At 34.9% G+C, this 23,322-nt stretch overlaps 1 protein-coding gene across 2 annotated transcripts in view; it reads left to right on the forward strand.

Annotated features, from left to right (window-relative positions):
• Positions 1-23,012, forward strand: part of spag5 (sperm associated antigen 5) — a 76,585-nt gene extending 53,573 nt beyond the window's left edge. For both annotated transcript variants that reach the window (XM_039757247.1, XM_039757246.1), the window contains exons 18-24: positions 7,901-8,027; positions 12,753-12,873; positions 13,188-13,268; positions 17,571-17,720; positions 21,150-21,224; positions 21,406-21,486; positions 22,340-23,012. In XM_039757247.1, the coding sequence (XP_039613181.1) occupies positions 7,901-8,027; positions 12,753-12,873; positions 13,188-13,268; positions 17,571-17,720; positions 21,150-21,224; positions 21,406-21,486; positions 22,340-22,414 (710 nt within the window). In that variant the 3' untranslated portion in view covers positions 22,415-23,012. The remainder of the gene's footprint in view (positions 1-7,900; positions 8,028-12,752; positions 12,874-13,187; positions 13,269-17,570; positions 17,721-21,149; positions 21,225-21,405; positions 21,487-22,339) is intronic.
• Positions 23,013-23,322: the final 310 nt, after the last annotated feature.

Here is a 23,322-nt window from a genome sequence, read left to right on the forward strand (position 1 = left end):
CAGTCTACACTTTGGAAAACTACTAGGCAGTATTTTCTAGGAGGAGGACAAAAACTTAAAAGTAAATTTAATTAAGGAATAATATTGTACATTAAGCAAATCAAACTCAAACAAGAGTATGTCCTTTATAAATATATTGAGTACTGAGTATTAAAATGTGAAGCATATTCTTGAACTTTAAAATGCAGTATTAAGAAAAGCATTTGTAGCAGTGGAAAATAATGTGTAAATGTATGTACAAATACCTGAACAGATACAGTATTTGTCTGACAGGAGGGTTAGAAATTGTTTTCCAAATGCAATGTTATTTTTGCTTGGGTTGGATACTGAAGTATTATTTCCATGCCAGACTTTTTTTTTTGTGTGTGTGGCTGTGGCTTCATTCACCCCATAGGTTTGTATTGAGTCTTGCTAGGTGGACAATAAAACTCCTGTTAACTGCTAGTCGATCTTTTAAGTAGAGCAAATTTTGTTGCAATGAACTTACTGGTTTTAAAACTATATGCTGTCTTAGTTATAACATAAATAAGAATACTCTTTACTCCTTTACATATTTTCTGTTTGTTATTAAACACATTTTAGTGAAATTGACATTACTACTCTGAGACAGTTTTTTTTTCACTTCTTGAAGGATGCAAATCTAGCAATTGGTCTTGTAATCAATGGACAATTTGTGTGTGTAAAGTGACTTGACTAGGTCAGTTAACTAGGTCAGGCACTTTATGGCTTACAAGAGTAAAGGTCAAGAAACTTAAGCCTGTGTATTTTTGACCCTAATAGTACTAGAGCTGCATCTAATTATTTTAATGGTTAAAGGATACGTTTGGTATTTTTTTTCCAAGTAAAATTTATTTCTGTATTTTTTAAAAACCTATAGAAAATGCTTAACTTTGAAACATAATTTCATTTGGCAAGTACATATAGTATATACCATGTTTAAGAAATAACTGATTTGAAAAATAGCAAATGTTTCCTTTAAATTTTTTTATTTATATATTAACTTTAAAAAAGTTATCTTTATCTAACAAAATACACTCATCTTGTCAGTCTTGCTTGTTTTATGAGTGAGTTTATTTCTAGCATATCACACAAACCAAGTAAATATATTCTTGCCATGCAGATATTTTGGAGAAAAGCATTACACAATCATCAAAAAATGATCAAATTTACATATAAAGGGTTTTCCACCATAATATAAAATATCTGCCTAACAGCAAGAATTTACTGCAACTGTAAATGCTGTGCATGAAAGTTAGCTTATTTTGACAATGTCCTGGTTTAGTCTTCCTGTACTGAAGGTTTCAGGATCATTAGTATAACACAAGACAAAACATGAAAATGTACCACTGATAGTGCTACAAATATTTGCATCAGCCAAGTTAAGTGTGATGGACTGTAGTCATCTGAGCGTAGAACATTTTGTTAAAATGAAAAGGTCAACCTGAACAGATTATTGAAAAGGTGAATAGTCACTCATTGAATGCCAGGCACATAACTATAACATTTGGTGGAATTAAGACAAGAAATACATGTACTGTACTTTTTATACATATCATACTGTTGAAGAGGTGGGGAGATTTTACCATTTAAAAGTGAAAATGTTTGATCTACATATAAATGATGTATGGATCAGAGTGAAGAAATTAGTTTGACATTTCATTTAGTGAATGATATAGCCTAGCTCTGGGGTGTGTGTGTGTATGTGTATACAGTGGTGTGAAAAACTATTTGCCCCCTTCCTGATTTCTTATTCTTTTGCATGTTTGTCACACAAAATGTTTCTGATCATCAAACACATTTAACCATTAGTCAAATATAACACAAGTAAACACAAAATGCAGTTTTTAAATGATGGTTTTTATAATTGCCCCCTGAACCTAATAACTGGTTGGGCGACCCTTAGCAGCAATAACTGCAATCAAGCGTTTGCGATAACTTGCAATGAGTCTTTTACAGCGCTCTGGAGGAATTTTGGCCCACTCATCTTTGCAGAATTGTTGTAATTCAGCTTTATTTGAGGGTTTTCTAGCATGAACTGCCTTTTTAAGGTCATGCCATAGCATCTCAATTGGATTCGGGTCAGGACTTTGACTAGGCCACTCCAAAGTCTTCATTTTGTTTTTCTTCAGCCATTCAGAGGTGGATTTGCTGGTGTGTTTTGGGTCATTGTCCTGTTGCAGCACCCAAGATCGCTTCAGTTTGAGTTGACGAACAGATGGCCGGACATTCTCCTTCAGGATTTTTTGATAGACAGTAGAATTCATGGTTCCATCTATCACAGCAAGCCTTCCAGGTCCTGAAGCAGCAAAACAACCCCAGACCATCACACTACCACCACCATATTTTACTGTTGGTATGATGTTCTTTTTCTGAAATGCTGTGTTCCTTTTACGCCAGATGTAACGGGACATTTGCCTTCCAAAAAGTTCAACTTTTGTCTCATCAGTCCATAAGGTATTTTCCCAAAAGTCTTGGCAATCATTGAGATGTTTCTTAGCAAAATTGAGACGAGCCCTAATGTTCTTTTTGCTTAACAGTGGTTTGCATCTTGGAAATCTGCCATGCAGGTAGTTTTTGCCCAGTCTCTTTCTTATGGTGGAGTTGTGAACACTGACCTTAATTGAGGCAAGTGAGGCCTGCAGTTCTTTAGACGTTGTCCTGGGGTCTTTTGTAACCCCTCGGATGAGTCGTCTCTGCGCTCTTGGGGTAATTTTGGTCGGCCGGCCACTCCTGGGAAGGTTCACCACTGTTCCATGTTTTTGCCATTTGTGGATAAAGCTTTAGAGTCCCAAAGCTTTAGACATGGCTTTATAACCTTTACCAGACTGATAGATCTCAATTACTTCTGTTCTCATTTGTTCCTGAATGTCTTTGGATCTTGGCATGATGTCTAGCTTTTGAGGTGCTTTTGGTCTACTTCTCTGTGTCAGGCAGCTCCTATTTAAGTGATTTCTTGATTGAAACAGGTGTGGCAGTAATCAGGCCTGAGGGTGGCTACGGAAATTGAACTCAGGTGTGATACACCACAGTTAGGTTATTTTTAACAAGGGGCAATTACTTTTTCACACAGGGCCATGTAGGTTTGGATTTTTTCTCCCTAAATAATAAAACCATCATTTAAAAACTGCATTTTGTGTTTACTTGTGTTATATTGGACTAATGGTTAAATGTGTTTGATGATCAGAAACATTTTGTGTGACAAACATGCAAAAGAATAAGAAATCAGGAAGGGGGCAAATAGTTTTTCACACCACTGTATATGTGTGTGTGTGTGTGTATATATATATATATATATATATATATATATATATATATATATATATATATATACTAGCAAAATACCAGCTTGGCTGCGGAGAAGTAGTGTGTTAAAGAAGTTATGAAAATGAAAAGCAAACATTTTAAAAATAATGTAAGATGATTGTTAATGTAATTGTTTTGTCATTGATATTGAGTGTTGTTGTCATATCTATCTATCTATTTATATATATATATATATATATCTGTATATATATATATATATATCTGTATATATATATATATATCTGTATATATATATATATATATATATATATATATATATATATATATATATATATATATATATAATACCTACCTCACGATTGGCAGCGAGAAGTAAAAGAAAAGGAAACATTTTAATAATAACGTAACATGATTGAGAATGTAATTGTTTTGTCATTGTCATGAGTGTTGCTGGCATATATATATATATATATACATCTATACACATATATATACACAGTTATATATATATATACATATACACACATACATATATATACATACTGTATATATACATACTGTATATACACATATACATATCTACATATATACTGTATATACACATTTATATATACAAATCTACATATATATATCCACATATATATATATATTAGGGGTGGGACTCGATTAAAAAATTAATCCAATTAATTAGAGGCTGTGTAAGAATTAATCTTGATTAATCGTATGTAATCGCACACGTAAATTTGCCCCAAATCGCAAATGTTTTTTTTAATTTAAAAGTGTTTTAGTGGGCGACAGAATCAAATAATAGACATGTACATGAATATTGTAAACTGAAGCTGTTTTAATTTCTGAAAAAAAAGCCTTTAAACTGCATTTGAATTCAAAACAGAAACAAAAATATCATCCCTGGTTAAAATTGGGCAGACTTAAAAATAAAGTGGTAGTTTAAGTACTTTAAGTAGATTTTCAGAATAGTATTGTCTTTAAATAATAATAACCAAAATTTCAACATAAAGTGCAGTTTTCTTCTGAAAAAATAAGTCAGAAACATAAAAGGTAATTTGACCAACTTAATCTTTAAACTCTGAGTAACCTTAGCCAAAATTATTTTGTACATTAGGCTAAAACAGTGTGATCATTGAACATTTTGTAATTAGATGTAATTAGAATTACTAACGGTCACGGAAGTCCAATGATCCCCAGTAAGAGCCACAAAGTCCGCTTTCTGTAATGCATCTAATTTTGCTTGCTTTTCATTGTGCACAAAACCATGCTTTTATCAAGGCTTCGCTCGGGAAGTCGAAATGATCAGTCGTAGGAGCGCGCTTTATTCCGACTCTAACATTTTTGTAGCTGTGATGTGTGCATCAGTGTAATGGATGTACCAGGAAATGATGCATTGACAAAAGTTCCCGTTTGCTTGGAATTGAAAGTGTGATTAAATGCGTTATTTTTAGCGCGTTATGGAGTACATGCATCGAAGCTTCTCAGCTGTGCTTGTGCTAATAAAGGGAAACATTTTAAAAATAACGTAACATGATTCTGCGTTAACCGAATATTTTTCATACGTCCCAAACCAAGGAGATCGAAGGTAAAATGAATCAGTAGCGCGCGTACATACTCAGTGCATCCCCTCTCGGGAATCGAACCTCGAATGTCGGCGTTAGAGGCTTAAGACTCTACAATTGAGCCACAGCATGTGGCTTGTCTATCTGAGTATGTACTGTAGATAGGGTATATATATACATTTAAATATATACCAGCGTATCGCAGTGGAGAAGTAGAAGTTATGAAAAGAAAAGGGAACATTTTAAAAATAACGTAACATGATTGTCAATATACAGTAATTGTTTTGTGAGTGTTATTGAATGTTGCTGTCATCAAGGATTTGATTATCATTATTTCTTTCAATCAGGGTCGTATTTGTACGATGTGTTGTGTTCAAGTTACATTCCGTGTTTGTCAATCGTTGTAAAGATGACAGGTTTCATTCATCGATTCGTTTCTTACTGCATCAATAAACAGCTCGTCTTCTTCTTTATCTGAGACCTGACACACTGCATGCACGGGTTTTTACACTGTCTTCCTTTAGCGGGACATTGACTTTTTCCACCGTGTGCTTTGTTTCCACAGTAGCTGCATTTATGAATATGCTTATCAGGCGCTTCATATTTTTGCTGCCTTTTCAACTGTGTAATTCGGTTTTGTTCAGCTCTTTGGAACTGTTGCTTTTTATCTGTGCACTGCGTCAGTTCACGTGAGCCACTCGGTGTACTTGCATCGAAGGTTCCCAGCTGTGCTGGTGCCATCTCGTGCTATGTCCATGGCTGTATTTAATGTTACCTTAGTCCTGGCACTTAAAACTTTCTCTCGCAGTTTCGCTGAGTTTGTGTCAAACACCACCCTGACCATCTCATCTTCCTCTCCATAAGCACAGTCCTTCACCCGTGAATATTTACCCGTGGCAGTTTGCTATTGGATTGCCGCTGACGGACGGCCTTCTATGGGCAGGCACTAAAGGAGGAAGCTGTAAGGAATCAACCTGCCAAATTTCAGCCTTCCACCCACACGGGAAGTTGGAGAATTAGTGATGAGTGAGTGAGTGAGGGCTTTGCCTTTTATTAGTATAGATATATAATATTTTTTTAACAGTTGTTGGACCATGTGTTGCCTTGCTGGTTTTATTTTCATTCAGTAAAATGAATGAAAAGCGATTTCACTAATGTGAAGTTCATGTAGAAGTGCTAGAGGTATGGAGATTGTGAAGATGGAAGCTAACTGTATTAGTCTCATGCTGTTTTTAATATATCTTATTTAATAGACTAGTTACAAATACTTACATTTAGTTTGCATAAATATAGTTTACGTAGTCTGTTTAAACCAGCAAATTAGTTTTCAAGTCACTGATGCCACCATCATCCGAAGTGGAGACATGCTAAAACAGCAACTCTTTATCATGCACAAGGCATGTTTACATCGTCCATCATGTCTTTTTCTTGTGTGTCTGTTCACACCATACAACAACAACATTTATTTATATAGTACATTTTCATACAAATGTAGCTCAAAGTGCTTTACATAATGAAGAAAGAGAAAAAAGACAAAGTAAGAATTAAAATAAGAGAACATTAATTAACATAGAATAAAAGTAAGGTCCGATGGCCAGGGAGGACAGAAAAAACAAAAAAAACTCCAGATGGCTGGAGAAAAAATAAAATCTGCAGGGATTCCAGACCTTGTGACCGCACAGTCCCCTCTAAGCATTCTACCTAACATAAATGATCAGTCCTCATTGTATTCAGGGTTCTCATGGAAGGACTTGATGATGACGGACGTGTGGACTTCTGGCCTTTAATCCTTCAATGTAGGGACATCACAGTGCTTTGATTAGGTGGTGGTGGTGCAGGTCGCCACCACACAAAACCGGGAAAAGAACAGAAGAGAGAGCAGGGGTTAGTACAGATTTTGGAGCCACCATGAATAGTAATGATAATTAATTGAATATTCAGAGCATCAGGATTAAACTGAAATGAAGTTATAAGAAAGCCAAGTAATGTATTTTTAGCAGTTTTAAAGTGCTCCACTGTATTAGCCTGTTGAATTCCTATTGGCAGGCTATTCCATATTTTAGGTGCATAACAGCAGAATGCCGTCTAACCACTTCTTTTAAGTTTAGCTCTTGGAATTCTAAGCAGATACTCATTTGAAGATCTAAGGCCAGGTTTACACTTAGTACATGATTTTGTTCAGCCCCTGCCTGGCCCTGAACCATTGATGTGGCACACATTAAAACACTGCAACCTAATGCACTAAAAAAGTTTTTCTTTAGTCTGGGTAGCAAACACCCTTGTTACCTGTTGGTGTAGTGCTGCCTTTGTAATATTAGGCTAGACACTGAACAGTGCTACAATATTTATTCACACCTGTGCATGTCAGGTGATTTTTGAAAATATCCATTCATTGAACTCCACCCAAATTTAGCATCACAGGAAGCAGACCATATTCCATGTCAGTTGTTGTTTTTGTGTGTGGCATTTTTTTTATATTTATAAAAGGTTTCCATATGCTAAGTAGACTTCTATACTGTCGTTTTGTTTTTTTTTTTGTTTTTTTTTTGAAAATTGTGAAAGTAAGAATGCTTCCGGAGCTGTTTTGTGAGTGATACCCTGCTGTTGGTTATACTTCCTAATTTAATTTCTAACGATTATTCAAATGATAAAGCTGTAATTATTTTTAGCATATACACCTGACACAAGCTTCTTCATAAAGAAAGCAGCAATGCTGACGTTCAAAACTGTTAAGAACCACGGTGTTTTTGTGTGTATCATGGTTTTTGTTTGGTTGCATCTGTTTTTGAAAGCAGCCTGTAAGCTTTTACACTAAAAAGCTTGTTGCTATTATTTGATTTATTAAAATAAAAATGCCTCAGGTGTTTGCATGTACGATTCTTTCTTAAATTTTGTTTGTTTTTGTTTGAAAGATGGGTTTTCAGTCCTTGCCTATTAATGAATTGGTTCAAAAAGAAAATTGATTTCTGCTAATTATTAATTATAATAATTATTAAATATCGATTAGTATGTTTTATACATCTAAGATTTGTCTTTGTTGCTTTAATGTTATTTTGTTTACACAGAGACTCCTCAAAAGAAACTGGAAGACAGCATTGGCTCTCTTGATTCCACAGTATCTACTCTTCTTACGACTGTGATTCAAGTACAAGAAGTAAAGAGAAAACAAGAAGATGAACTTCATCAAACCATGTAAGCTTAACATGCAGATATTTTGGAATTTTAACACTGAAATGACCAAAATGCAATTTTGATCATTATTTTTAGCTCTCTAAATCTGATGAGTATGTGTAAGTTCTTTTCCAAATTCTGCCTCTGATCTTTTTGGTTTCCCTCAAGGGCCAGTCTTTTGGGTGTGAGTGGTGATTCCTGTCTAGCTAATGGCACCTGCCTTTTACCCAGTGGTGTCAGGTCAGAGTCTGACAGCCTGTGACCAAGAAAGCGAGTTGAAAACATTGATGGATGAATAGACAGCCTGTTTGTAGCCATATGGCATATTGTACTACACCACTCAAGTGCAGCTTTCTTGGACCATCCCTGGTTCTAACCTCCTTGCTTTAAGTAGTTTTATATTACATGTGTAATTGTGTGACCTGTTTTTATACAGTGGTAATGAGAACAAAAGCTTTACTGTTTTCCCACCGTCCCTGTGCAATTTAAATGTGACCCATTTTACTGGGGCACTGGGAATTGCAGGATGGAGCCATTTTAATGGATATTCAAATTAAAGATTTTTTAAAGCAAATCTTCATTATCAATTTATAATTGGCCAATATTAAAGTTTATACCCCTAGGTGAGTTGATTTTGTATGTGTGTAAACTCCAACTCTTAATCCAACTTTTAAAAGTCTGATTTTAGTACTCTAGCACAACCTATTTTAGGTGTGAACCCCTATTATCCAGGTTATTTGGTCATCTTGGCATTTGTCTCCTTTCTCCCACTTAATATGTATACATGTAGTGCACAACAATACCTACTTATGATACTCTAGGACAGTGGTGGCGAACCTATGGCACGCGTGCCAAAGGGGGCACTCAGAGCCCTCTCAGTGGGCACGCGTGCCGTCGCCCGAGCACAGAGTTTGTTACTATAAAGCCAGAGCAATGCGGGGCCGGGCTGCTCCCTCACCGCCCCCTCTTCACGCGCGCCGGAGGACTTTTCTCACATCAACCGCCCCTCTGCCCAGCAGCCCAATGGGAGCGCTTCCTTCCTCTCCTGTCTGGGGTAAGGCGGGCGGCACACATGCTGCTTGAGGGTGCGGCACGGACTGCAGCCTTTTGAGTCTGTGATTCCCGTGTGGGGTTGGAAGGGATGTGGTATAGCGGGTCCACAGCTCAAAATTGAAAAGGCCAGTTTTAACAGATAATTGCCGCACTCGCGGCTTAAATGGGGTTATGGTAGAGTGGCCGGAGCGGTTTCCGGGAGCTTTGTGATGCGGGCAGTTCTCGCTTAAGCGCACAGGTGAGGAGTCGTCCGCATCTGTAATTATTGCCGGGAGTTGCTAATCGCCACACCTGATCCACGACCCCATAATATATAATGGAAGCTTTGGGGGCGGAGCTTAATAGGGAAGACCTGCGTGAAACACTTGAGAGGATCGAAGGACTGACAAAGGACAGCACAGTTAGTTATGAAAATGAAATCCTTAAAGTGTGGAATTCTCTGCCAAATAATCTTAAGTCAATGAAGGCACTTGAGATTGCTTTCCTTACGTTGTTTGGAACATCTTATGCTTGTGCGCAGCTGTTTTCAGCTTTGAATTAAATCAAATCTGACACCAGAAACAGACTAACAGATGACCTGAGTGCTGCATGTGTTGCTCTCAAGCTTACAAAGTATGAGCCAAGGTTAGACACATTAACAGCATGCATACAACAGCAAAAAGCACATTAATTGTTCAAAAGCATACCGAATGCAAACTTTTACCTTTCAACAAAAAGTTGTTTGTATCATTGAAAGCTCCGCTATTATGTTTTTCTTTTAAGACAAAAGATGTTAATGTATGAGTGGCTTTTCTAAACTAAAAGCTCAGTAGATAGACAGACAGAGCATCAGTATTGGCAGTTCAGTCCAATTTATCATCCAGCTGCACTCCCAGGTATTTATAGGTCTGTACCCTCTGCACACACTCACCTCTGATGATCACGGGGTCCATGTGGGGCCTGGGCCTCCTAAAATCCACCACCAGCTCCTTGGTTATGCTGGTGTTCAGTTTTAGGTGGTATTCAGGTTAAATTGCCATGTTGGCACTTTGCGATAAATAAGTCGGTTTTGGATTGCAGTTTGGGCACTTGGTTTCTAAATGGTTCGCCATCACTGCTCTAGGATCAAGTATATATTGCATTTAGCAATAACAGGTGCTTAATTAAAAAGCTTATCAAAAACACTTTGCTCGTTATTGTTTTTAAAATGAAGACTATATCACAATGGATTAATATATTCTCAGGAGGATTTATAAATACATTGGCTCAGAAACCTTTTTAAGTTATTAAAATAAGTTAATATATGAATTCAGTGTATGTATAAGATGTATATAGTGTAAATTTTGCATTCCAAGTATATTTGTTAATGTGTGAAGGTTATTATATAATGATTAAAACTGAGTCTGAGGCCTGTGCATTTTTCTCATCAATGCATTTTGATTTCTTGGGTGTCTAAATATTGTGCAAAAGCTAAAGACAAGCAGATTACAGATTTCCAGATGCTTGTTACACTAAATGTTTTTTTTAGGGCAGGAATGTTTATATTAGTATATACCTGTTAAAATAGGAAAGTGCAACAAATTATTTTTTGAGGAACTTTGACAAGAATCAACAACTTGTGTTTACATGTATAAATGAAGCCTAAACATGGTGCCCTAAATGATGAGATTTAAACACGCAACTGTACATATTTAAATTAACATATCGTGCTACTCCTATCACACCCAGTGGGAGCTTTAATCACCTTGCAATTATAGCTTCTTCATTCTCTGTTACTCTAAGATGTAAATTAATTCTGCAGTATTTTATAGTTTTTTCTGGAAGAAAATGTTGATAGTTAATTTCAATACTTAAAGGCCAGCTACAGGCAGCCAACAGGATCACTGCAGGGTCTCTTATGTCCCGTGGAGAGTGTATAACATTGAAAGGTGTAGCAAGCATAATTTTAATATTAATGGGAACTAAATGAATAATACTGAAACAGAAGCACACTTTGAGAGACTTGTTGGCTGAACATTGTATTAACAAGTATGGCTGGGCTATATGGGGAAAAAAAATCTTATCACAGTATTTTTCATATCAGTCGATATTGGTATAAATCAAATCGCTATTTCTGTCAAGCATAAAGGCTCCTTTTTACTCTTAAGTGATATGTGAAGATATCAACTCTGTGAATGTCCTTGAGTGGCCCAGCCAGAGCCCAGACTTGAATCTGATTGAACATCTCTGGAGAGATCTTAAAATGGCTGTGCACCGACGCTTCCCATCCAACCTGATGGAGCTTGAGAGGTGCTGCAAAGAGGAGTGGGTGAAACTGACCAAGGATAGGTGTGCCAAGCTTGTGGCATCATATTCAAAAAGACTTGAGGATGTAATTGCTGCCAAAGGTGCATCGACAAAGTATTGAGCAAAGGCTGTGAATACTTATGTACATGTGATTTCTCAGTTTTTGTTTATTTTTAATAAATTTTCAAAAACCTCAAGTAAACTTTTTCACATTGACATTATGGGGTGTTGTGTGTAGAATTCTGAGGAAAAAAATGAATTTAATCCATTTTGGAATAATGCTGTAACATAACAAAATGTGGAAAAAGTGATGCGCTGTGAATACTTTCCAGATGCACTGTATGTACACAGTGTGTGTGTGTGTGTGTGTATATATATATATATATATATATATATATATATAGTGTGTGTGTGTGCATCAACCTAACCTGATGTGGCTGTAATACCCACATGATTGGTTCTGCATGGTGCTATTCTCATTATTGTCTTTTAATGTTGTCTGCCAGAGTATGGATGGAATGAGTTCTGTTGACATTGTATCGACCATGTCTTTTATTTCTATTGAGGAAAAGTTATTTCATGGTAATTTATCAGTTTATCACTCAGCCCTTTAAACAAGTAAGGACAGGTTGCAACTAGGTGGAAATTGGCAAACAAATGGAAGAATAATCATCATGCAGAGCAAAATGCAAATGTAATTCTTCTGCCACATAAGCCATTAATAAAACTGAAATATAAACTGTTATGGACTAAATGACTTTCACTCCATAAACATCATGCTGGATGAGAAGGGAGACCAATTTTTTACTTCCTTATTAGTCTTCAGAAAACTGGTTAGTTTAAAAAAGAGCCAGTTCAGAAACATTTAATTCTGTTTAATGAATTATGCCCACTCTTCTCTAAACTGCTCAGTTCATTCTCAAAATTGGTGCATAGTCCCAGCGTGGTATGTGAGAGATTCACTTGCAGAATTATTTTTGCACCTTTTTTTTTTTTTTGGTCTGATAGTGGGGGCTTTGCAGTCAGTTGTTTTTACTCTAATGTGCACTACAGTGGAGTTTACTCCTTTTAACAGTCTCTTCAGTGGAAGTGTAAAGTGATTTTTTTTTTTTTTTTGGATCAAGAAGATATTTGAATAATTGTTTTCTTAATACGACAACTAAAAATTGCTTTGCTACTTTTGTCTGTGATGTAACATTTGTAAGAAATGGAATGTGATTACTTAAAAGTTAAGTGCAAAATTCATACCAAAAAATTAAACACATGGAAATCGTAAAGAAAGAGAAGGTCCCTGGTCATTGTGTAGTTTTCATTGGACACCATAAACAGAGGATAAGATTTAACTCTCAGCTATAATTTCAGTTTTGTCATTGTTCCACTGTGTCATGATAAAAGTTTAATCAACTTAACCTACCCCTCTTATTCCAGAGCCAGCCTACAAACAGAAGAGTGCAAGCATTTGTGTGAAATTAGCAGTTTGAGGGAAGAGGTGGAAAACCTGCAAGGGAAACTTAAGGGTGTAAATGAAGTTCTGAAAGTGAAGGCTGAGGTAAGATGAAGGCATTCATATAATCTTGTCATTTTCTTACCTCAGCTGTGGTAAAATTAAAATATATCTACCTAAGCTTAATGGTTCATAATCAACACCCCTCACAATTTATTACCAGGATGGCTTGAAAATAATACATAAGAAGAATGGTTTCTTTTTGTACTGTTTTCTCAAGTATCCTTCATTATTCTTTCTTTTGGAAAGGAAGGTTAATTTAATTTGTATTTGCATAATCCCATTGTATTTAATTTATCTGAATCAAGTGGGATTTCCATCAAAATGCAAACATTTTATCTGTTTTATTTGAATTTTAGGTAGAGAAGCAACTGCTTAAGAGGTGTAAAGACTATGAAGAAGCCCAACAGCTCTACTACAACCAAACAGTGGAAACTATGGTGAGCAACTTTAAGATTATACATTCTAAACTTTATCTACTTACAGCAGTTGCTTTGAGAATCTAAAAATCTTATTTGAGATTTTGAGTCTCTCTTGATTTACATAGATCCTAGTTTCAGGACTTCCAGTATTCAAGTGGGTATTGTTTGAAGTTGTTCCGTTGATAGAATTACAGCTTTCTTTTTAAAGAACCAATAACTTGGCTGCTCATGCTGAGTCAGCAAATGTAACAGTTTTTATTATTAAGTATACTATGCACATAAACAAAATGAGTCCTGCAGAAAATTCTAGATAAATCTGAAGTTAATATGCAAGTTGAAGTCAACAGCCTCATAGTCCACAGTGTCCAGTTCAAATTTAGTAACCAAAATAAATATTTCTAAATTATCAGCAGTAACACTATACATGTTTTAAGAAGTTCTGAGGAAAAAGATCCTGCCTAAAGTACTGTGCCATTCTGCTGTCTTGAAGACTAATACCCCATACATTGGAAATATTCCAAACCCATTTTTTCTGTAAACACTATGCCAGAGTGCAGACAGAACTTGTAAAGGGTAAACACAGTTTCTTTATTTCTATCATCAGATTAAAATAATATGACCTTGTCATCCCTGGATATCAATACCTAAATGCGAGATGACTTTTGGTAGAATTCAGTTCTGCTGCTTATTTGCTATTCTGTTTAGGTATGGTCTGAATAAAAGTCCTCTTTTTCCTGAACCAAAATTTGTGCAACTATAAAGTCAGACATTTTTGCTTGAACTCATTATAGAAAACAAAGATGACCGATTTTTGCCTCTCCCTTTTTATAATTACTGTCATATACTGTAGTTGCTCGAGTTCTGTAATGGGGTTGATGTTAAGTGAATTTGAGAGAGAGATGTTATAAAAGGTCCCTTTGTCTGATGGAAATATGCTACTCTACATGTGACTTCAACTCTTTGTTTCCTTATGTAGAATGGAGATAATGGGTAAATAACAAGATTATTCGTTTAAAGTAAAATTATATTTTCCCTTATAACAACCTTGCTCGTTGGTCTAGGTTTCACATCATGAAATAATGTTTAAAATTTTAAGGACATCATTCAGGACATGTTCAGTTCTTTCAATAAATATTTATTATTGGTAGGGATAATTAATAAATATATTTCCAAACTTTTTTTGTCTTTGTAAGTACTTTAAGACTTTTGACACTGTTATTTTTTTAATAACTTAAAAATGAAAATTTATCTAAAATGTCTGCTGACCTTAAACCTAACACCCCCTCTTCGATCATAGAGACAGTGATATTAAGCAACTCTCCAGATAATGAAATGATTTTAAAATGATATCCGTTCTTAGAAGTTGGCTCACCCTCATACTTCATAAAGCAACATTGGTAGGAAGTGTACGTTCACAGCCAATGTTTGCAAACTCACTAAGTAAGGAAGTGCTATCTTCATCAATAGCTGGTAGAAAGACAAGTATAGTATAACTAATATTCTTTTGTGTAAATTATGGTAATTTAAGCCAGTTTATATGTTCTGATCATAAAAAGAAAGGCTAAAACAAAATTCAAGTAAAAGGAAAAATTCTAATATTGAAAATAAAAATTAATGAAGTATGTCACATTCTTATAGCCAACTGCATTGTGCTGTCTCACAAAAATGTTTAATTTTAGCTGTGAATAGTTCTTGTTTGATTAGGTAGTAGAGACAAATGATACCAGTTTTTAGGATCCACTGTTCAAAAAGTTTTGCGTATATAATTTTTAAAATAGGTAGGCACCAAGTCAAGCTGGCAATCCATTGTTTTAGATTTTGGTGAAAGGTTCTTACTTTTCTGTTTAAATACATTTTTATTTAGCACCTTTGAAAGTGTGGATAACGTACTCATCTAAAGGAGGTAGTTTTATGTTTACATGTAAACACTTTGTACAGTACATCAAATCCAGAGATTAAAGTCCTGTAATAGTTTTGCAGTTGATATGGAAATAATAATAATGATCCTGGGTGGCTGAGCTGCTTGATTGAAATAAAAGCTAAAAACAAAAATCAGGCTAAATTTCACTCACTGCCTGCTTGGGATCAGGTCAGAGGGTCCCGCTGGACTATTCTAGCATAGATTTATATGTACACAACTTTGCTAAATAAGCAGTAAAACATGACAGGGCGGACAGATTATGGAAATACAGTGATTTTTTTTTTTTTTTGTTTCTTTTCAAAAGCATATTAACTCAATGATTCTGCTCATTGCCAATTCAAAATAAAAATGTATAGTTACAGGAGGGATTTTATTAGTATTTCAGGAGTAGTCTAAAGTTTGACTTTGTAAATTGCTTTTCTGCAACTCCCGGTTAAGAACCACTAGAATACAGGTTACTGTTCACTCTTTAGGAGTGCAGGGGGAGCAGTGGTGTATGTGCCCGCTGCTTACTTGATACGTTTTCATTTAGCCTTTGTCATGTAACTCCTCTTTACTCTCTCAAATTCAGTAGAAAATGTTCTTGTTATACTTTAGTAATATATCCAGATAAATCATACCAGCAGTGTAGTATGAATTTATCACAGAATGAACCTTTGTTAGATTGCCCCAAATTATTACATCTTAAAACACTTTTTACATCTTTTTTTTTATTATTATTATTAAACCATTTTTTTCTTTTTTGATTTTCATTTCCAAACTCAATGGTAACTTGCACTTAATTTTGTTTTGCCCTTGAAATTTAAATAACTTGTCTGTCGTGAGTTCTTTGCTTGATTAGTTTAATTTGGGCTTTGCATTCTTCTGGGGAAACAGTAGCTGTTCTCTTTTAAAAGTGCCCCCGATTGGCAGTCAATGGAGAATTTCAGAGTGATTTCTATAAATGGTAAGAAAACTTTGTATTAAATATACTTCATGGTATGATCACAGCTTTGAAGAAATTTAACTGTAATGTTGCCTAGATCAGTCATACTCAAAAGAGATACTTTGCAAACATTTTTCCAATTATACTGGACATTAGCAACTTGTAAGGTAATGAACTTCTAAAATTGTAATTATCTGTTTTGAAGTTCAGAAGACATCTGCTATTTACCATCTAAAAAAAAGATGCGGATAGTGTATTGTAATAACTGACCTTGTATACTCTGTGGTCTTATTTGTAGTACCTATCTTTTAGCATTTGAATATGTTGTTTACAGTTTTTCTGAAGTTTAAAGGTTTACTTCTGCTAAAAGTGACCTTCATATAATAAAGATTGATATAAGGAAATGTCTAAGCATTAGTTCAGGTCAACTAAATATCCTTTTTTGTTTGTAACAATTGCATCATTGTTATTATTTAACTTAATAATTAAAATGGTTTACTAATAACTGTTCTTCACAGATGCTTATTTTTGAAAGCAATTTTCTTACAGGTTATTCAGAAACCTATCCTTATGCAAGTTACAGCTTACGCAGTATATGCAACACTACTGCATATTAATATTGTAAATATAAACAGCTTCATTCTCTTTAAATATCAGTTTGCTCAGTAAGCAGTATTAATTTTGATTGATTTCTATATTAACTCGGCAATTTATTATAAACTTAGGTACATGTTGCCTCCATAGCCTTTAAGCAGTGGTTCATGCAAAGAGCTAATTGTTAATGTTAATTTTAACAAGAACAAAATATGCTGTCTATTGAGGCTTGGTCTAGAATCTAATTATTTACAGAAAACCCCACAGTGAAGTAAATACTATTAGTAGAAAGTAGCCCTGAATGTCTATTGTCTTTATAAATTAAAGTGTTCCAAATGTTTATACTTCTGTAACTATGATAAACTCTTCAAAGTCAAAACAGTGCAGTAAAATTAGGCAAAAACTTGAGCTGATTTGAGATGCTGATTGTTTTACTTTGTGTGAGTACAACATCATAAATTTATAGGCATGTATGATAGAACATGTACTGTTGTGATGGTTTTATATGCATATAAGAAACCTTTAAGTAAATATATAATGGTTATTTTTATTTTAAGAAAATACATTCTGCACAAAATCATTAATATTTAGAAGAATGCTGTTTAGAAGATATTTACTTTACACAGTTGTGAAGGGTAAAAGGAACAAATGGCAAAAAACATACACAATACTACTAATTTCAGATAAATCTAAAAATATTCTTTAGAAAATACTCTTTATAGCAGTGTTTATATGCACGTATTAATGGTGGAATACAATGACCTGATAACTCAGTGTTGCCAATTAACTATTCCATCTTCAGTGAAACCTTCTTAGATAAGAGTTAATTTACATTCCTAACATGACTAATGTATACATTCTTAATTTGTATCTATTCCAGTCCCTTCAAAGAGAGATGTCACAGTTAAAACATTTCCTCAATTTGGCAGAGGCGGAATCCAAAACATTACGAGAGGAGCTTTCCAAAGGTCAGGAGCAAAGATGCCATGAAAACTTATGGATTGAAGAAAAGATTCTCTTAAATCGTGAGGTACTTCAGTAAAGTCTTCTGTTTACAGTATGCATGTAATGGTAATAATCAAGATTACAATTTGTAAACATTAACATGTTTACCACTTTTGCTTTCCTCCCAACTTGTGGAATTAGCCATCTTTGTATATAACTAGACAATTTTTAATGTTTAATAAACCAAAGACAATAGTTGAAAACACTCTTGAATTACTATAGACCTCTGACCGCTGTAGTAGTTGCGATATCCTTTGGAACAGATGGTTGATCTGGGCCAGCTGTAAAAGAGACTTGAAATATGACAATTTGAACTGCTTTGTGAGTACAGTTTTATTTTTGTCCATTTAGTTACTACTACTTGGAAAAAAGATGTATGAATATCTGTATGCAGGTATGTTGTACACAAAAATGATTGTAACTAAGTATCTATTATAAAAGGCAAGAGAAGGATCTATGTGTGGAATGGGCACTTTCATTTTTGGAGTTGTGACGTCACAATTTTCACTAAAAATTCTTAATATTTTTGGTCAGAACCACAAACAGGTCTGACCTCCATCTGACCAGTTCCCGATATTAGCTAGAGTTGCACATTTTAGAGCGGAGTCTAGCGGTTGAAAGGAGCCTTTTGAAAATGTTTTCAGAGTGCACGTTGACAGTCAGTGTATGAAAGTGATTAAAATTCTGAAATAATGTGATCTTTGTAGTACAAGTAAAATGAGGTTACTTTTAGGTGTGGCTTCATTAGTACTTTATACTGCCAGAAATATTGTGCATTTTTGTTCTCTGGATTGCAGAGAGGATTTAACTAAACTAGAATAATCCAATAAACTATTTCTAGAACTTCTGGGTATAAATTATGAGAAAAGATTATGGATGGTGAATTTTCATGATGAACAAGATTGACATAATTAATCACTGCAGTTTGAGCAAATAAAGTTTTAAGTTCTGGCACTACAGAAGTGTTAAAATTGTGTAGGAAATGAGATATAAAAGAATTGTTAAACTAGGGTTCCTGAGGCAGATTTGGAAGCAGATAAATACATCTTACATACTGTATATTTTACAACGGTTTATTCCAAGAGGACTTTAAGTTACAAAATATTGTTGCACTTTTGAAACTTTGAATATAGAACAATGGCAAATACTGTTTTAATTGTAGAAAATCTATTACATATTTTCTTCTGTAAGCTACATAGTGCCTTTAGTCACACAGATATGGTTGTGGCAAACACATTGATTTGACTGTTTAATTCTAGTTATATTTGTAACATTACCTGCTTTGGCTTCTGAAATCAAAATAAGGATAATGATATTGGTGTAGGATGCTAGTTAAACAGTGGTTTGAGGTTAAACTCTTGGACTGTAAGTGAAAGAATTCCCAGTTTGAACAGACACAAAATTGTGAAAGCTTATGTTATGAATACAGTATGTGTGAATGAGTAGGGTCCAGGAAATTGACTCCAGAAAAATAGGGGCTGAACGACTATAAAAGCAGGCATGTTCCATTTTACCCTTTTTAAAAATTGTTTTTAGCAATTTCTTGTCTTGATCCCACTTGAATGTATGCAAAGTGTACTTTCTCATTAGACAAATTTAAAACTTCTTTGAGGCAGATCTCGCATGCTGTATGTCTAGAACTGGGGTAGGCAACATCGGTCCTGGAGGGTCTCAGTGGCTGCAGGTTTTCATTCCAACCCAGCTGCTTAATTATAAACAGATCCTTGCCAATCTAAGAACTTATTTAATTTTATGTCCTGTTAGTCTGCAAAGTAAGGTTCTTATATTGTAGATTTTTTTTTTCCTTTCCAAGGAAATCATCCAAGTGATTTGAAGACTAAAAAGGATAATTTTCAATCTATCACATTTTTCTCTCAAGTGTTTTATTAAAGCAAGTGATGCATGATGAATCCACACAGGTGTAAATGGAAACAAGTCAGATGTAGAACTGCTGGCTCTTTTGTCACTTTAAAAACAGTGACTGAATTAAGCAATTAAGTGTAGGGAACCTTAACGAGCGAGACCACTAAAATGAAGCTGAGTAATGTCTCTTGAGCAATATGTGCTTCTTTTATAATTGACTTCTCATTAAGAAACCGGGTTGGAACAAAAATCTGCAGCCACTGCGGCCCTCCAGGACCGACATTGCCCATCCCTGGTCTCAAGAATCTACCCATGTAAAATTTTTTTCAGAGGTTGAACTCCATGCTTAAAGGAATCCTTTTAGTGTGATTTGATTTTTTTTTTTGGCTATCGTTTTGCAGTGTCAAATATTCTACAGGTCTGTCTTTTTAAGTTAATGTTTTGTATATAGCCTGTGCAATGGGAATCGAAACTTGTTTCCTTGACAGCAGAGAAAAGGAGACATAGCTGTCAGCTGTAGTTTCAATCAGTGCCTGTCATTCAACTTGGTGTCAAAGGTGACGTGTGGACTGTAAATATAGCTCTTTTGATTATAAAAACCAAAATATATGCATTGAGATTTTGGAAAAATAAGTAAATAAAATGAGTGCATTTACCTTGCAAGGTGTTTTATTGATGTTGAAGCTTTCAAATCCTGGTGTACAATTGGTCAAATTTTGTCAGATATTTTTACTAAATACAGTAATCCCTCGCTATATCGCGCTTTGACTTTTGCGGTTTCACTCTGTCGCGGATTTTAAATGTAAGCATATCTAAATATATATCATGGATTTTTCGCTGGTTCGCCGCTTTCTGCGGACAGTGGGTCTTTTAATTTAGGTTACATGCTTCCTCAGTTTGATTGCCCAGTTGATTTCATACAAGGGATGCTATTGGCGGTTGGCTTAAAAGCTACCCAATCAGAGCATGTATTACATATTAACTAAAACTCCTCAATGCTATAAGATATGCTTCCTGCGCAGTGCTTGTTTGCTTCTCTCTATCTTTCTCACTCTCTCTGCCTGACGGAGGGGGTGTGAGCAGAGGGGCTGTTTGCACAGAGGACACGGACGCTCTTCTACAAAATGCCGCTTTATCGCGGTGCTTCTGTATACTTAAAAGCATGTATTGATTTTTTGATTGTTTGCTTTTCTTTGCCAGCTCTCTCTGACATTCTCTGCTCCTGACGCGCTCCTTTATGACGGCGCTCCTTTGAAGATGAGATATATTTGCTTTCTTTTAATTGTGAGAAAGAACTGTCATCTCTGTCTTGTAATGGAGCACAGTTTAAACGTTTGGCTAAAGGGTGTTATTTCATGTCTAGAGGGCTCTAATAATGTTAACAGTGTGGGAGAGTTTATAAGGGCTTAAAATATATAAAAATAACCACACAAACATATGGTTTCTACTTCGCGGATTTTCACCTATCGCGGGGGGGTCTGGAACGCAACCCCCGCGATCGAGGAGGGATTACGGTATCATTGATGTATATGATGAAATCCTTGACTTGGCATCCTTGTATAATAATGTAATGTTTTCATTGTTACAACAGGTGAAAAAACTAACGGATCGTCTGATGGAAGCTGAAGAGAGTAAAAAAAATATTTTGGCTCGAGCACTCAGGCATGTGAGTATTGGGATAAATTTGTTGCCCTTTGCTATGTCCTACTTGGAATTATCTGATATTGAAATAAGAGAATGTAGAGCCTAATTGTTTTTTTTTTTTTGTTATACATGAATCTCCCTGTTTCCTCTTGATATATTGTTACATTTTGATGAGTGTTTTTGGTTTTTTTTTTGGAATTTAGAGAGACATTTATGAGAGAAACTACCAAAAATCACAGAAGGAGTTGAAGATCCTTGATGATATTCTGGAGAAAGTTAGGAAGGTAACACATGTAGCAAGGCTTTAAAAGTGGGGACACCTTCATTCTCTAGTGGTGCAGTTTTTGGTTACAAATGTGGATTAATAGATAAACGCTAAAGTTCTAATTGTTTTAATATAAACGGGCATTTCAGGATATTTCTCCTTCATTTTGTTTGTTCAGTAGCAAATGCCAGTTTAAACCTCACCAACAAATTGTGCTAATCTAAATTTGTTTGCCCATAAATTATTCAATTTTAAGACAATAAAATTATTGAATAAGCAAATTGACCCCTCTTCATATATTCCTGTGGTAATGTGATGAATTAAATTAAGCTAGTGATGATTATAATTTTATATTAGCTTTTAGTAACTTATATATAAAATTTTATCCTGCAATGCATAAGGATGTTTCATATAGCAATAATTGAAGTTTATAATAATTATTTTAACTATTTAAAACTCATTAGGTCATCCATCCATTATCCATCCATCCATTTTCTAACCCGCTGAATCCGAATACAGGGTCACGGGGGTCTGCTGGAGCCAATCCCAGCCAACACAGCGCAAGGCAGGAAACAAACTCCGGGCAGGGTGCCAGCCCACCGCAGTCATTAGATCATATGTTTTATATATTATTTTGAAAGATATAGTCAGAAACATTGACAGAAGGGGGGGTCTCCTAAGTATTATCGTCTGATGCCACCAAATCACTGAATCACTCAAGAGGGCAGCTTGTAAAGAACGTTCAACATAATAGTAGCCTGGCAGTGTGTTTTTTTTTTTTAAAGAAGCTTTAGGTTTGAAACAATAGTTGCATTGTTTTGAGAATGCTGACATTTCTTTCTTACCTTTTTTATTTTTCTCTCCCCTAATAGCTTGTCTCATCAGTGCCCGACCCAGTCCTTCAGAGTTGTCAACAGTTAATAGAACTCAAACATCATATTGACTGATCTGTAATTGCTTTATTTTGATACATGATTATAAATTAAATTTTTGTAACATTTGTTTTTGCAGTAAATTCTGTATTTTGCAACTGTGTTTTTGTGATGTCATTTACGACTGTCTGTACAAAAAATGGCATAAAAAGCCTGCAGCCACTGTGGCCTTCATTCCTACCAGTTTCTTAATAATTCATCTCCTCCTTTAATCAGACTGCACTTTGTCTCTCTGTCCGCTGTCATATTACTGTCATGACTTTTACTGCATTTCTACGTTTTTGTTTAATTGTGAATTCACATTTGTGTAAGGAATTTGAAGTTCTTTATTGTTTTATTACTAGCCTGAACATGATTAACAATAGGTCACAATAACAAACTTCTGAAATCCTGTTTTCACTTTGCAAGTCTTGCATTTTACGTGTTGCTTGATAAGAGGAACAACTAATTTAAACAATCTGAGGATCAGACTGCAACATAACAAATATTAAAAAGTAAAGAGGCCTGAGTACTTTCTGAATGCATTGTATTTAATAAAGGGCATAGCAGAATCTTTTGTTTTGGAAGACTGCATTCATAATTTTTGGTATTTTTTTTTTTTAAGTCAGAGTTAATTCTCTATAGTAATTTGCCACATGAAACTGTGTTCTGAAGTGAAATTTATTTTGTACATTTTTAAAAAGAACTAGCCTGCTCCTGCATTTATTCATAATAGAGTTGATTGGGGGTTTTGATTGATTGCATTACAACTTACCAAATACTTCCATTTTCCAAGCCAAAAAGTTACTCAGTATTGAAGTGTGTATTGAAATTACACACAAATTACAAAATAGTATCCATGTCATTTTAAGAAGAAAAAATTTCAAAAAACAAAATCTTGAGATTTGGCCATTTTAAAGGACACTGGCTGTATGCTTCATTTC

Source organism: Polypterus senegalus, chromosome 6 (assembly GCF_016835505.1).
Source record: "Polypterus senegalus isolate Bchr_013 chromosome 6, ASM1683550v1, whole genome shotgun sequence".
Lineage (NCBI taxonomy): Eukaryota > Metazoa > Chordata > Cladistia > Polypteriformes > Polypteridae > Polypterus > Polypterus senegalus.